General features: G+C 50.6%; 1 protein-coding gene across 1 annotated transcript in view; it reads left to right on the top strand.

The window, feature by feature from the left end:
- MPRIP (myosin phosphatase Rho interacting protein) overlaps positions 1-14,623 on the top strand; it is a 79,939-nt gene that overhangs the window by 38,569 nt on the left and 26,747 nt on the right. The window contains exons 6-9 of the mRNA XM_054391043.1: positions 3,755-3,965; positions 4,971-5,487; positions 11,305-11,446; positions 12,206-12,322. Of these exons, the coding sequence (XP_054247018.1) occupies positions 3,755-3,965; positions 4,971-5,487; positions 11,305-11,446; positions 12,206-12,322 (987 nt within the window). The remainder of the gene's footprint in view (positions 1-3,754; positions 3,966-4,970; positions 5,488-11,304; positions 11,447-12,205; positions 12,323-14,623) is intronic.

The following is a 14,623-nucleotide window of genomic DNA, read 5'->3' on the forward strand; positions in this document are numbered from 1 at the left end:
GCTGGGAGACTGAGCCACCCCCTGTCAAGGGCTGGGGTCATCACAGTCCCTCAAGTGCTAGCTTTGGTGATGCTCCAGGGAAGATACCTTTTCCTTCCATGGCCAAGAGCTGACATGTTACAAGTTGCTGGTCCTGAAGCCCAAGGGAGGGGACTGCTGCACTGGGGCCATTCAAGGAACCTATGCAGCAGGGCAAGGATGCTCACCCCATCCCTAGTGCAACACTAAATCCAGGCTGGGTTCAGGAGGGGGACAGGACAGAGAGGAGAAGAGGCGCAGGGCCAGAAAAACATCATTCTGGGTTACATTTCATCACCATGGCAACTTCTTGGAAACTGTACAGGATCAGAGCTCCTGAGCACCAAATAAGGGAAGCAGCTGTGGGAAGGATGCTGACTGCCCACAGGCATATGAGTGTCCTAGGTGCTTGGGGATGGGGTGAGCATGGAGCCTGATGGGAAATTCTCCCTATTGCACTTGCTACCCTCCTTCCACCTTCTCTGTCCCATCACTCCTGGCCCCATGGTACCAGGAAAAGACTCAAATGCATTTCTACAAAGCCACCTCTGCATGAAACCCACCACCAGATGGATGCTGTGATGTCAGATGCTCACAAGCAACCTGCAAAGGCAGAAGGAACACGCAGGAAGCATCTTTCTGGTGTCTTCCAAATTGTGCCAGTGCAAATGGCCAGTCCAGGGAAGGAGAGAGGATGCTGAGAAGAAAATCAGCACCCAGGCCCCATCTGTGAAATGGCTTCTCCTGAAGTTGGCTGCTGTTCAGCTCACTGTCCTTATGCTGGAGGAGAAAGCCTGGTCTTCTAAAGGCTGCTGCCTGCTAATCCGACAGCAAATGCTGTCTGAGAACCCTTCAGGGAGGGATGGACACCTTCATGATTACAAGCAAAAATCCTAACAATGGACACCTTCATGATTTAAAGCAAAAATTTCAAACAATGGCTCTTCCAGCGTTTTCTCATTCCCATGTAGTTTTTAACTTGTCTGTACTACAGCAGAACTTGGCTGCAGCCTGCTGCTCCTGAAGTATCAAGGCCATTTTCAGCACCCCCCCCCATCATTTTGCATCTTCCTACTGCAGGATCAGCAGAGTGGGAGCAACACAGGAAAAGCTGGGAATGTTGCTCCAGCTGCAGATTTTGCACAGGAGTTGTTAGATGCAATCCTAGAGATGTTTTCCGCTTCGCTTTGCAAGCAGATTATGATCTTGGGGGGAAAAAAGAACAGGTTTCTCTTGTGGCTTTTGCCATGCTCTGGCAGAGTGGTGCGGGCAGCAGGACAGCCTGGGCTGGCTGCCTTTGGCTGCTTGCTCTCCCTGGGAAACCGAGGCAGGATTTGGGGCTGAAATGTGGGATTTGAGGCTCTGTGCTCTGTTGCAGGGCAGGTTTGCAGAGGGGTGTGGCAGGCTCGGGTAGGCAGAGCGTGCCCAGACACACTTCATGCTGCTTTTGCTGATTTTGGTGCATGCTCCTCTTTGGAGCTGTTCGTCCCATTGAGCAGCAAAGAGTTAATTCCTCTGCTTGCTTATAGACTGCTTTTTGGCCCTCCTGTCTCTGTCTAATTAAATAGGTATCTGCAAATAATCATGTGGGGGAGTGTGTAAGGGATGTGTAAAAATAGATCCCCCAAGCTGGTGATCAGCTTTTGGATCAATGAATGAGAGTGGTTGAGAATGGAAGGGACTTTGGAGATGATCTGGTCCAACTCCCTGCTCAAGCAGGGCCCTCTGGAGTGGGATGCTTGTGAACTCTGGATCGTTTACCTCCAACACTGCATTCCTTTAGAGTGAAATTTCCAAGGGGACTTCTGTAAAAGTGGAGGTCATTTGCTGCTTGTTGTGGCTGTTCATGAAGCCAGGACCTGCTCCCTGGGAGATCCCTGACAGCTCCAGCACAGTTCTGGAATCTGCCAATTTGGAGGTACAGGGCTAAAACCCCCTAACGTGAGAAGGGGGATAGAGGGGATGCTCTTTACCTCCCGTGTCCCCAGCCTGTGGCTGCTGGCCTGAACTCTCCTGGATTCCCCCTGCTCTGTGGAAAGGGAACAAGCAGCTGGGAAACTTCCCACAATCTGGAGACTTTGGAGGAGGGTTAATTGTCATTGATTTATTGGTGGCTTTAAGGCAAATAGTCTGCTAATGCAGAAGCTTAATACAACAACAGCAAAACATGTGCTAACAAACAGAGCCAAACCCTAAACCCTTGTGAAAGCCTGCTGTCTCTTCTGCATCAAACCTGAACTGCCCAGGCTGCAGCCACCAAAATCTAATGGCATCCCACCTGATGGGTTCCAGAGCCCATCGTTAGCTAAAGAAGCATTTGAGATGCTGGGTATTGTTTTAAAGTAGCATAAAGCTCAGTGTGATGTTATATTTCCTTCTTAAATCAAGGGGAAACTCCCAAGTACAGCATCAGTTGGGTTTTATTATCAGTGGCCTGTAGCAAACCTGCTGTGACAAACAATGTGGCTGCTGGTGGCAGGGAATAAATTTTCTCCTCCATCCCATGTCCAAAGAAACCCATGGTTTCTTTGGGTTGGTTTTTGCTGCTAGTTATAACACTTAAGAAAATTGAGACCTGGCAAATGGGACCCAGGAGAGAAGCCTGGTGTTGGTCTGGATGTATGAAAGGCAGCAGCTGCCTGTGAGACAGCCCACACAGGGACCAGGGATGTGCAGAAGACATGCAGAAGGAGCAGGGACATGCAAAAGGAAATGGGGGGTGCTGTGCTTATTTGCATCAAGTACACAGGGTGCACTGCCACTCCAAACTGGGTCATTGTGTAGGTGAGGGGAACATTTCCAGGTTTCCTGTGATTCAGAACCCAGCAGACTTGTTTCTCTGTGGGTTCCGAGTGCTGCACATGAATTTGGGTGCAGAGCCCCATGCGCCCATCAGCAGATTTTGGGGAGAGCTGCTGTGTTGGAGCATGGACATGAGGAACAGTTTTGTCCCTGAAAGGGTTATCAGGCCCTGGAACAGGCTGTCCAGAGAAGTGGTGGAGTCCCCATCCCAGAGGGATTTAAAAGGCCTGTAGATGTAGTGCTGAGGACCTGTTTGAGTGGTGACCTGGCAGTGCTGGGGTAAGGGTTGGACTTGATGACCTTAAAGGTCTCTTCCAACCTGAACAATTCTGTGATCCTGTGAGTGGAGCTGTATGGGACTCCGGCAGTGGGGAAGAGCCAAGGCTCTGTGCCACTCAGGGCCAGGCTGTGTGAGCACAATCTGGGCTTTTCTCAAGTAGTTATGGCCACAGTGTCCAGGACACTGCACTGGGAGGGGCAGTTCCTATCCGAATCCAAAGCCATTGAGCCCCTCTGCAGCACCCGGCCAAAGGTCTCTTTCGTTTGTCGACTCACCTTTGCTCTGGATCTTTTCCCAACTGGTGTGACTTGTTTCAGGAGCTCTTTCCTGGGAGGGACAGTGAGGGACATTTCCTCTTTCACTGCAAGAGCAACAATGGTCTCTTTGGCCAAGGAAGTCCTGACCTGTCCCCCATGCTGTGCTGCCCTGGGGTAGGGTTTCCACCTGCGAATTTGTCCTCTTGAGAATGTGGTGGTGGCACATGGCCGAGCAGCCTTGTCCCCATCCCTATCCCTGTCCTGTTGTGTCAGTTGTCACAGGCACCACCCAAGCTATGTGGAACTCAAATCTCTGGGGACAGCCCTGTGTGGGGACCTTGGGTGCAGATCTGGGTAAAAACCTCTCTAACCCTCCTGTCTCCCCTTTTCTCTTTAGGAGCCTGGTCCTGCTAAGATGGCTGTGACCAGCAGCAACATCCCCAGTGCAGAGAAGGTCCCTGCCACCAAGTCCACACTTTGGCAGGAAGAAATGAGGGGCAAAGACCAAGTGGATGGGAGCAGCAGCATCAGCCCAGCACAGAGCCCGGTACAAGGCCAGGCTGGGGCTGCCAGCTCCCTGAAGGATCCTGTGCTGGAGAGTAAGGAAGGTGAGGGACAGGAGGTGCCAGCATTGGTATGGCACTGCAGTGACCTGGTTTGGGCAGCTGAGCTGGCAGAAAACCACCGTAGAGGAAAAAACTTCCTGCAGGTTTGGTTCCTGGAGCATCCCAGCAAAGAGGAGGAAGCAGAGCTCATCCCTGCTGTGCAGGGGACCAGAGCAAAGTGTTACAGGCTGGGGTTCAGGCAGGAAAAAATTTATATCACGTGCTGGAAAATCACAACATAGGCCTCAGTCCTGCGCCACCAGGGGGATGGGGCTGCCTGCTCTTGAGCTGGGGGCAAAATAAGGGGGAAAATGCCTTTTATAGCCCCTCTACCTGGGGCTCACAGAGAGCACAAGGGCCATGCTGTGTTCAGCCCGGCTGTCAGGGCTGCCAAGCCTTGAGCACCACTTCCTCCTCCTGCCTCTGTGTCAGGGCCCTGTTTACATTTGGTCTCCTTGAAGAGTCCCTGGAAGGCGCCGGGGCTGTGACATTGTTCTCCCTGGAACAATGGGGGCTGGGGACTCTTCCTGCCAGGCCTGTGGAAAGGTCCCATGCGCTGTGGCCATTTCCTTTATCTACCCACTTGGATAGGGAACTTTTTCCACCCATTCCCAGCTGCCAGGAGCAAGGTGTCCATTGCCTTGTGCCCCTAGAGCTGTGGTCAACACCAGGCTGGGAAGGACAGGGATGGAAATGTGTGTGGAGCAGTAACTCTGATTATCCGTTTCTTGGTTTGAAGGAAGGTTTAGATCTTTCAAGCATGCAAGCCTGACCCAAGGGTTGGACCAACATGTCGTGTTCCCTGCAGTCCATCCCATTGCCTCCAGAAGCACGAAGGGTGGTCAAGGTGAAAAAGCCAAGGGTGGAAGAGGAGGCATAGTGTGGGTCGGGAGCTCAGACCATCTCTGCTCTCATTTCCTGCCCCTGTCCTGAGTGAAATTGGGGTGGTTTTTGTTAAAAGTAGAACTCAGGTTTGAAACCAAGCACAGTGACTTCTCTGTTCCCTAGATGAGAGCTCCATGAACGGAGACCGAATAGACTGTGGGCGGAAGACACGTGTTGAGAGTGGCTACTTTTCCTTGGAGAAGACCAAGCAAGACTCGAAGCTGGAAGAGCAGCAGTTGCCACCCCCACCCAGCCCTCCCAGCCCCAGCACCCCGAACAACAGGTACAGTTATCCCAAATCGCCCTCGCAGGAGCATGCCCAGCCCTTTCCTTCCCCAGGTACCCGATCAGGCGACCGAATGATTCACAGCTTCTCTCTGAACTCCTTGGACTCGAAGAGCAGTTGCCCCATGCACAAGGACTCCAGCAACAGAGATATGGGAAGGGGAGCTGAAAAATCGGGGCGTCCCCTTTCTTTTAAAGCCAGCCGGCAGTACACCACCCTGGCCGACGTTCCCAAGGCCATTAGGATCAGTAATCGTGAGGCCTTCCAGGTGGAGAGGAAGCGGCTAGAGCGGAGAACCCGCGCTCGTAGCCCTGGGAGAGAAGAAGTGGCCCGGCTCTTTGGCAATGAGAGAAGGTAAGGGATGTGTGGCTGATCTCCTCCTTGCATGCTCGCAATGGCAGCAAGACTGCGTCCCCACCTCAGCCCTCGATGGAGCAGGTGGCCACGTGAAGCCCCTTTGTATTACAACCCCTTTGTATTTCAGGGCATCCATCCACACCCACCAGGTGTGGGATGTCCTTAGCAGTGGCAGTAGGCAGGTGCCACCCAGCCTGGCAGCTTTGGGAACACTTAGGTGAGGTGGGTGATGTCCAGCAGCTCTCTTTGCAAGCACGCCCACCCTTGCGGTCCCCTCCCTGGGGCGGCACACACTGGCAGCTGGCACCATTAATTAGGTTAGCTCTGGAAATGGTGTTAGTTCTGGGTCTGTTACGCAACTGCCTAATGAGCTGAGAGAGGTTTCAAAATGTCACAGCATTAAGCTGGGAGAGGAGAGGCTGCTGCAGCGCTGAGACAGGGCTGCAAAAACAGCTTCAGTGTGGAGGAGGACAGGGAGGGCAGCGGCACACGCACCGGCGTGCTGGGTGCTCCCCGGGCGAGGCAAGGGATGGGCTTAGCTTGCCCTGAGAGAGATGCAGTTGTGTGGTGAGGGCAGCAGAGCGAACTGGGAGCCGGGCCCCGGGCGAGAGGGACGCCTGCCAGTCTGATTTTCTTGCCCTGGTTTTCCTCCGGGCATGTTCTCTCTCGCACAATTTCATCAGGCACTTCTCCATTTCTTCCCAGCCCCTAAAGGACTGTTTTCCAGCCTGGCTTCCGAGAGCTGGGAGCGAGCCTAGGAAGCATGGTGCAACCTTGTGCCAGTGCTGCCAGTCAGCAGCCTGCACCCTGAGTGCTGTGCTGGGAACACAGGAGAAGAGCATGGGTTTGGCTTCCTCTGCTTTGCCAATCAGATCTTCCCCAGTATGGAGGAGAAAGATGCTACAGGGGTTCCTTGGCCACCCTGGCTGGGAATGGGGCTGAGGAAAGGCGTCAGCTCTTGTTCAGGTGTGGGTGAGATTGTACCCCTGCTGGGTTTGCTTGCACAGGATGCTCTGGCCAGCACCTGTCCCCAGAGGACAGTACATCCCTCCAGTTTCCCCTTGCTCCAGCCCTAAGGGTGTTGTGCAGCACTGGGATCCAGCACCAAGCTGGAATGTGCCAGCTGAGGACAGGGAGGAGCACATTTACAGGCAGGTAACAGGGCTCAGGAGAGAACTCTGCTGTCAGAGACCATCCTTTTTTAATGTCAGCCCCACTCATTACCTACTGACGACTGCCTGTTTTTCCCAGCCCAGCTGGGCTCCTGGGACTGTTAACAGGTTGGTTGTTTTTTTTTTTTTGTTTTGTTTTTTTTTTGCTTTATCAGTATTGGCAAAAATTCCTCTCTGTCAGCTCAGGATCTCTATCAGAGCAGGATGTGTGTAGGGAGAGGAGCAGGCGCTGCACCAGGCACGAGGATCTTCCCCATGGGGCTGAGCCCAGTTCAGAATTCCAGAGGAGGGCGATGGCAGACAGCAGAGCAAGGAATCTCCATGTGCTGGAGGATTTGTCTGGGGATCACAGTCCATGGTTCTGGAGAAGTGTGCTGTGAGCAGGGACAGCTCAAAGGGATGAGCTCGTTCACTTTTTCCTCCAGTAACCTGGGAATTGGCCTGTGTGGGTGGAGAGGCTGTGTCCTGGAGCTTGGGTGGACTCAGTAGGGCATGGAGAGGCAGTCCTGCGTCACACCAGAGAATTAACATTTACCAGCACCCTCCTCAGCTTGGCTTGGCTGCTTTTTAAATTTGAGTTTACTTAGTCCACATATCCCTCTCATTTTTCTCCTCCAAGCTTAGGCTGTGCTGTTTGAGGTTGAGCAAATACAAGAACTCTTCCATGCTGTGGGGTCAGCTTTTCTACCCTGGGCTTAACACCATTTCTAGTAATCCTTCCCAGTAACCCACTAACACGTCCAGGAACACTTGCCTGAACTCACTTGCCCACATGCCAACGCCTTAGGCGCCAGCTGGGCATAGCTCAGGTCTACCCTGCATCTCTCAGTGCAGCCAAACAAACTCTGTTGGCATTTTTGTCCCTTCCTCTTTTTTTTTTTTTTTTTTATGTTTACCCCCACAAATCAGTGCCAATGACAGAGCTATGGATGGAAAAGTTATTTTAGGTCCCAAGTGCTGCATCCTGAGTGTCACACCTGTAGGCTTAGCTCCAGATAAAGCCATTTTCCAAGGCTTCTTGTCCTGTTTCCTTGTTGTAAGAGATCCGATGTGATTTAAGTCCAGGACTGTGCTGGAAATTTCCTGGGCTGTCCTTTTATACCTGATGCTGACTCCATGTACCATGCAGACAGATGTCTGAGCTCCCAGCTGCTTGGGAAGGTGAATCAGGAAGCAGGAGACAACCTCTGTGAGGAGGCAGAGTGTGAGTTCCCTGGCAGGACAGGGCTGCCAGCACGTGTGCCTGACCAGCCCTGGGGACAGAGTCTGTGTCCAGGAGATCAAGCCATGCCTCTCATCTTCTGACTCGGACCTGTCCCTAAGGTGAAAAAGCTCTTTGGAAACCCCATGGATGAATCTCAAAGCCTGTTTTGCACAGAAAATCACAGCTAAAGAGGGCTGCAGGGAGGTCCTCCAGCATCATATCCCAGCAGGGCACTGCAGATGCAGGGATAAATCTTGGCATATCACAGGAGAGTGCCAGCAGCTTTGGGAAGGAGACCATCATTGTGTGGGGAGTCAATGGTGTGCAAAGACCCAGACCCCCTTCCTCCAAGTGTACTACTGCATGTATCACCCATCTCCTGCAGATCCCTGGGGCAGCATTGGGATTTCTGGTTGGCAAACTTGACTTTTCTTGGACAATTCCAGGGATGCAGCCTCTAAAACCACAGCTTTTCTGGTTGACCCCCACATTCTGCTCACGCTGGCCAAAGTCCACTGTGGTATCTGCTGCAGGAGCACAGTCAGGGTACTGAGGCATATCTCTAGCCTCGGTGAATAGCAGAGCTGCCTTTTCTTTCTTGAATTCCTCCTCTGGAGCTTTTTGAGGTTTTGAAGCTCTGCTCTGAATGCTGCTTCTACCTGTAGAGAGGAGCACCTGCTCTCCCACCTATAGGAGTTTTTTTTCTTGTAAAACTATCCTCTTCGTTTTTGTGAACCTTTTGGGGAAATTCCTCTTCCTTTTCCTGACACTGACTGTCTTTCTTGCTGCTAATAATGAATGGATCCAATAAACCCAAGCCCTTTCTTCCAATCAAAGGAAATCACTTTAACGATAGCTTGTGCTGGTCTTTATAGCTTTCCTTCCCACTGCACCCACCCCTCCACCTAACAGCCCAGATCTGCAGCTGGAGTTTAGTGGCCTGGAAAAGATTAACAGCCTGCATGGCCCAGGAGCTCCTTGGGACCAGCTTGGTAGTTGGGAAAGCACTAAATTGCACCACGGCTTTTAAAACGCTTCTTCATACCTGCCCACAACCTTCTTTTGCCACCACGTTGCTGCTGCTGAGAGGGAGCAGCTCTCTGCTTGGCACAGTGGGGAGATGAGAGCCCTTCCCTTCCCTGGCCCCCCAGGATCTCTAGCAGTAACCTCTCTGAAATGTTGAGCTAATGGGAAAAAAATAAAACTATTTTCTTTTTCCTGTCATCCAAATGAGTTAACCCTTGGGGCTGTGATTTGGTTGCAGTGATTTGTTTTTCTCCTGCCTTTTCCAATGATGAATTACTGGAATGACTTTGATTTTTGTTTTGTATCTAGATGTAGATATATAATTTCCTCTTCTGTTCATTCATTTTCCAGCCTTGTTTTCTTCCAGGTCTTGTTGCTCTCCACCTTCTCCTGCTGTGTTGCTGTGTGACGTGTCCGCCTTTACTTCGCCTGCTTCGCTACCATCTCATCTCAATCTCAAGCCGTAGAACAACCTGGTGGTGCAGCCCCTTTCATGAGAAATCAACCTGCTTTTGATTTTGTTTCATGGTTGTTTTTTTTTTTTTTTCTTTGGTTGTTTTGGTTTTTCAGTGGTTTTTTTTTTATTTTGGTTGATTTTGTTTTGGTTTTTTTCCTCCTGATTTGTTTTTCTTCAGGCCTTCACCTAATAGGGCACAGATGATGTTAATTCATGGACATCACCTTCCTAAACTGCCACTCAGAGAAGGCTGGGCCAGTGTAAAAAGGGTTTAAAAACATGGTGACTTCCAAAACAGTTGCCTGTCTGTTGGAGGAATGGAATGGAGGAGTGGATTTACACTCCACATGCTGAACAGACATCTCATGAGCAGAACATCCCAGGGGGACTGGAAGCTCTGGGCAAGTCTCTTCCTAGTCTGCAAACTGGGAAGCAGCATGGACTGAACAGATGTCCCACAAAAACATCAGAGACGTTTGAATTTGCAAAGTAAAGTCTTCCCCAGTGATTTTTGTCCCTTCCTTTTTGGCTGTGGGCTTCAGCACCCAGTCTTGGCAGCCTGGCTCTGAGCAGCAGTGGTGGGGGCCCCCAGCCTGCTGGGGGGATGTGATGTCCTCAGACTTTTGGTCACATTTATGGAATTTGGTGCAAATTTTGGTTGAAAAGTGAACATCTCATGGGTTTTGAGTTCTTAACCTGCTGTTCCTTTCTGTGAGAAGTGTTAAAGATGGTTTTCTGCTTAACTATTTCCACTCATGTGGCTGCCATTGTGATTGTCATGCACATTAGAGGTTCACACAAAGCAAGCAGCCCTGAGTTTAGATGTGACATGTGTGGATCCAAATTTTGTGTTGAGAATCCTCCTGAACTCATCTCCTTGGGGACCTTCAAAATGGAGCTTTAAACCTCACAGCTTGCAGCTCAGCTGGTGTGTGTGTGTGTGTTGGTTATAGGTCACTACAGCATTCCTAGGTTGTGATTAAAGACTTGAAGTTGATACTTGCCCAGACCCCTGGGCATGCAAACTTAGACACCAGGAGGTCTTTTGAGAATTCCAGTATTTCCTCTCCTGTGGGTCACTGAGCAGCTTTTCATGATGAAATGGCGCTTTTAATCCCCCTTGCAAAGGTGTTTGCTCATTCTCAGGAGCATCCCATTTGGGTTTGTTCTGGGGCTGGCTTCTGCTCCATCCACATTTCTCCTCTGCCTTCAGAGATGTGTGTGCTGCGGTGTGATGGGCCACTGAGGCAGTGTCTGAGAGCCCAAACTGTGTTCCCTGCTGTCCACACTGGATTTGCAGACCAGTTTTAGAGTGGGGCAGAGTCCCAGAGCTCTGCAGTGGGTGGCCTGCTGTGCCTGCACAGGGTGCTCCTCATCTCCTCAAGCCTTTTCAGCTGATGCACTCTGCAAGCCAGACCCCTTGTCTGAAGTCAACTATGGCCACTTGGTGCAATCCTGTGGATGTTACCCATGTGGGGCTGAATTTTTACAGGGTATTGATTGCAGTGAGCACACAGGGTGACCCAAAGCCACCCATTACCTCTGTACCCCAGCTTGCTCTGATGTGTCTCTGCTCTGTGGCCCAAGGGGTACATCAATAGCTGCAGCACCAGAGAGTAAAATCAAAGCTTAAGCCAGGGCTGCTCAGTAATCTCTGCTTCTCCAGGGGCTGGAAAATTCACAAGTCAAAAATGATTGCTGGTTTTGCAAGGGATTTTCTGACTGTTAGAGAAGAGGCTATTCATGGAGTTAATTTCATGAGTTGTGTGAAGCTTTTCCTCATTTTGGTCCCAGGTAAAACGAGCTTGGAGAGGAACAGGGCCCAAACCCAGGTGTGTGTGGCCATTGGGGTGAGCAATGCTGCAGCCGGAAGTTTGTGGGACTGTAGAGCTCAGCACAGTCGGAGTTCTGGTGTTTAATCTGGCTCTGGTTTCCCTGTTCTCTCTGTTTTCCAGGAGGTCCCAAGTAATTGAAAAATTTGAGGCACTGGATATAGAGAACGCGGAGCACATGGAGACGAACGCGCCGGGCGGCGCTGCCCTTTCCAGCGAGACGCGGCAGGGCCGGAGCGAGAAGAGAGTTTTCCCCCGGAAACGAGTAAGTTGCTCAGCTGAGGTCTGCTGGGGGGGTTGGAGGATGGCAGCTGGGATACAGCCACCCATGATGCAGGATTTAGTTCCAGGATTTAGCGCTAGGCTTTGTCCCTGGGTGAAGCAGACGATCTGGAGTTGCAGACAGACTCATGCAGCAGCCAAACAGCTCTGGGTGTGTTCAGTCTGCTCCAGTTTGCTGCTTGCTGCCCTGCTTCTTTGGCCCAGCTGCAGGTCAGAGTGGAATCACAGAATGGTTTGAGTTGAAAAGGACTTTTAAGATCATCTAGTTGCAATCCCCCTGCCATGAGCAGGGACACCTTCCACTAGACCAGGTTGCTCAAGGCCTGGCCCATGCTGGAGCCCAGGTCAAGGGAGCATCCACAACTTCCCTGGGCAACCTGTTCCAGTGTCTCTCACTATAAAGAATTTATTCCTCATATCTAATCTGTCCTAATCAGGCTAATACCAGGCTGTGTTTTCTGCTTCTTCCAAAAAGAGATAAACTTCAGCTCTGGCATGGCAGGACACATTGGGATGAGGTGAAGTAACAAAAGAAACAGGCAGTTGGGAGAGTCCCAGATATGCTTAAATATATTTGGAACAAATTAATGCCTGAGAGGACAAAAAAACTGTATTGCCAATGAAATGGCACTTGTGAGCCTGAGATGCCTCTTAAGCACACAGATTTTTATGCTGAGAGCCATGAGAGTGGGACTTGCTGTCCTAGTTCCTGCACTGATCTGGGCTAATGCTGTTTACACAGGACTTCACTTGTGAAGGTGCAGCTGTGGGCTCCATCCTGGATGTGTCTGCATCTCCTCTGTCCCCACATCGCCGGGCAAAGTCACTGGACAGAAGGTCCACGGAGTCCTCTATGACGGTGAGCCACTGGGGCCATATCCTTAGCCTTGGGGGAGCACATGAGAGGCTCTTCCTGGGCAGATCCATTGAAAACTGGACTGTCTGCTCCTTTCCCCATAGCCAGCAGGTAGGGCATGTGGTACACTCAGATTTGGAGCAAGTTTCAGTGACTTAGCTTCACACTTGGCACGTTGAGGAGACCCAACACATGGCCTGGTTTTCTGATGCCTCCTCCTTGGTGTTAATGCAGTTGCAAGTGGGTGTGACCAGGATGAAGGCTGTGAGGAAGTGCTGAACCTGCCTTGCTGAGCTTTCCTCCCTTTGCATATTTCAAGTGCTCACCAGACCTGGAGGCAAGCAGTACAAAACAAACACAGAATGCTCTCCTCTCACTCCCCACCTTTCTGCAGGAACAAAATAAACACACTTGCCAATTTCCAAAAGATTACTCAGCCATTGTAAGTAGGCGCTGCATTTTTCCTGGATGGACAGCTTCTGTTGAAGGACTTCTCAGAAAAGTGCAGCAGCTTAGTGATTTTTTTGCTGGCTTTTTTATATATACACTTCTACTGCCACAAGTGATTTGTGATTTTACAGATTCTTGGTGGTAATAAAAACATGCAAGGAGTGCACATAAACAGATGATGCACATCATCTAGTAAAGGCAAGAAAATCATGCAGTCAGAGGGAGGAAAACCTTTTCCTTGCATTAAGTACATCTTTATGTTACTCTCCCCTGCCTGTTGGGTTTGCTGCGTCAGATCACGCTGGTTATCAACAGTTATCAGGATAAAAGCCAAGGGAGAGTTCATCCCTTGTTAGGCTCAATGGGTTACAGCAGAGCTGTGGCTTGCTCTGTCTGGATATCTCTTCCACCAAGTGCTTCGTCTGGTTTTGGATTCTGATATCTATACCCTTCAGTGGCAGCTGGTCCCAAATTTTTCATGCTTCAGCAGCTTTGTACCTTCAGGCAAAGCTACTCTCCTGCCTGCCCAAGCACTTAGAGGAAGTTGGAGTGTTTCCCATGGAGGAGCAGGACCTGCAGGAGAAACGTTCCCACTCTAGGTGCTTCTGTAGTGTCTCACTGCAGCCCAGCCTGAAATGTGCATCTGCAGTTTGGCAGCATCTTTCCTCTGGGGCTGCTTCTGCACCTTTCCTTAAATTCCAAGGAAGGTAAGAAGTGTAGTGAAGTAGTATGAATGCTGCTAAGGAGGATTCATCTGCTTTTGCAGAAGATGCTTACCCTGTTGTTCTTCTCAGTTGATAAATAGCAAGCCTGTGAGCAGCTCTAACACTTGCAGTCCTGTTTTCCTTTGCAAAGTGCAGGATTGAGCTGGTGATTTTTGATCCATAATGTTGATCTGTTGCTTGACACTCTCCTGTTTTATAACAAAGAGCTTAAAAGAGGACCCAGGTCCTGTAAGTATCATCCCACCTGCACTTTGGCCGAGAAGAAGCAGGGAGGTGGTGGTATTGTTCTCTCAGGGTAAATGAGGGCTGAGATAAGGATGCCTAGCTCTCCCAGCCTGCTTCAGAGATGGATGTAGGCATTGCAAATGCCATTTCTTCTGTAGTTCATTTGTGGCTTATCACTGCCTTGTCAGCAGGTCCTGGTGGGGCTCAGTGAATTTATTGCCTGTAGCCACATCACAGCCAGGGCTGCTCAGGCTGGCATCAGTCCACTCCTTTCTGCAATTCTCTAGGGAATTAGGAAGGACAAGGTAGCATTTACTTTCCCCTGTGTTTTTAAGGAGTGGGGCTGGGTTCCCATCACCATGGGAGCTCTCAAGTATGGGATATGCCACCCCACAGGATAGGTTTGACTGAATAAGCTTCCAGTTTTCCATTGCCCCCCTTGCTCTAGCCAGTTTCAGACTCTCCAGCTGCATTTCACACACTGTTGTCCTTTCCTCCTCCACTCTGCAGCACATGGAGCAGCTGGAGGAGCTCAGCCTCGAGGGAGTGAAAGCATTTCCACCACATCCTTCCCTGCATACGGGCAGGGCTGGGAGGAAGGGCTGGTGGGAGTTCTCCCACGCTGTCTTGGTTGCGTTTCTCAGAGCTGCAGCATCCCAGTGCACCCACTTTGGAGGAATGAGCAGGTGTCATTTGGGTGGTGCAGTAATGGAATTCCCTCTATTTTCAACCTTGGGAACTCAGCCTTGGTTTGAACCCTGCAGCCTTTCATTGATAGCACGTAGTTTGTAATACACAATCGAAGCACAAAGCTGCCTGCACTCCTGCTAATTCCTTGCTTCTCCTTCCTCTGTAACACTGGTGCTACAATAGGAAATTGCAAGAGAAGTGCTAATAAACCATA

This window comes from Indicator indicator, chromosome 22, assembly GCF_027791375.1.
Source record: "Indicator indicator isolate 239-I01 chromosome 22, UM_Iind_1.1, whole genome shotgun sequence".
In the NCBI taxonomy this organism is placed as follows: domain Eukaryota; kingdom Metazoa; phylum Chordata; class Aves; order Piciformes; family Indicatoridae; genus Indicator; species Indicator indicator.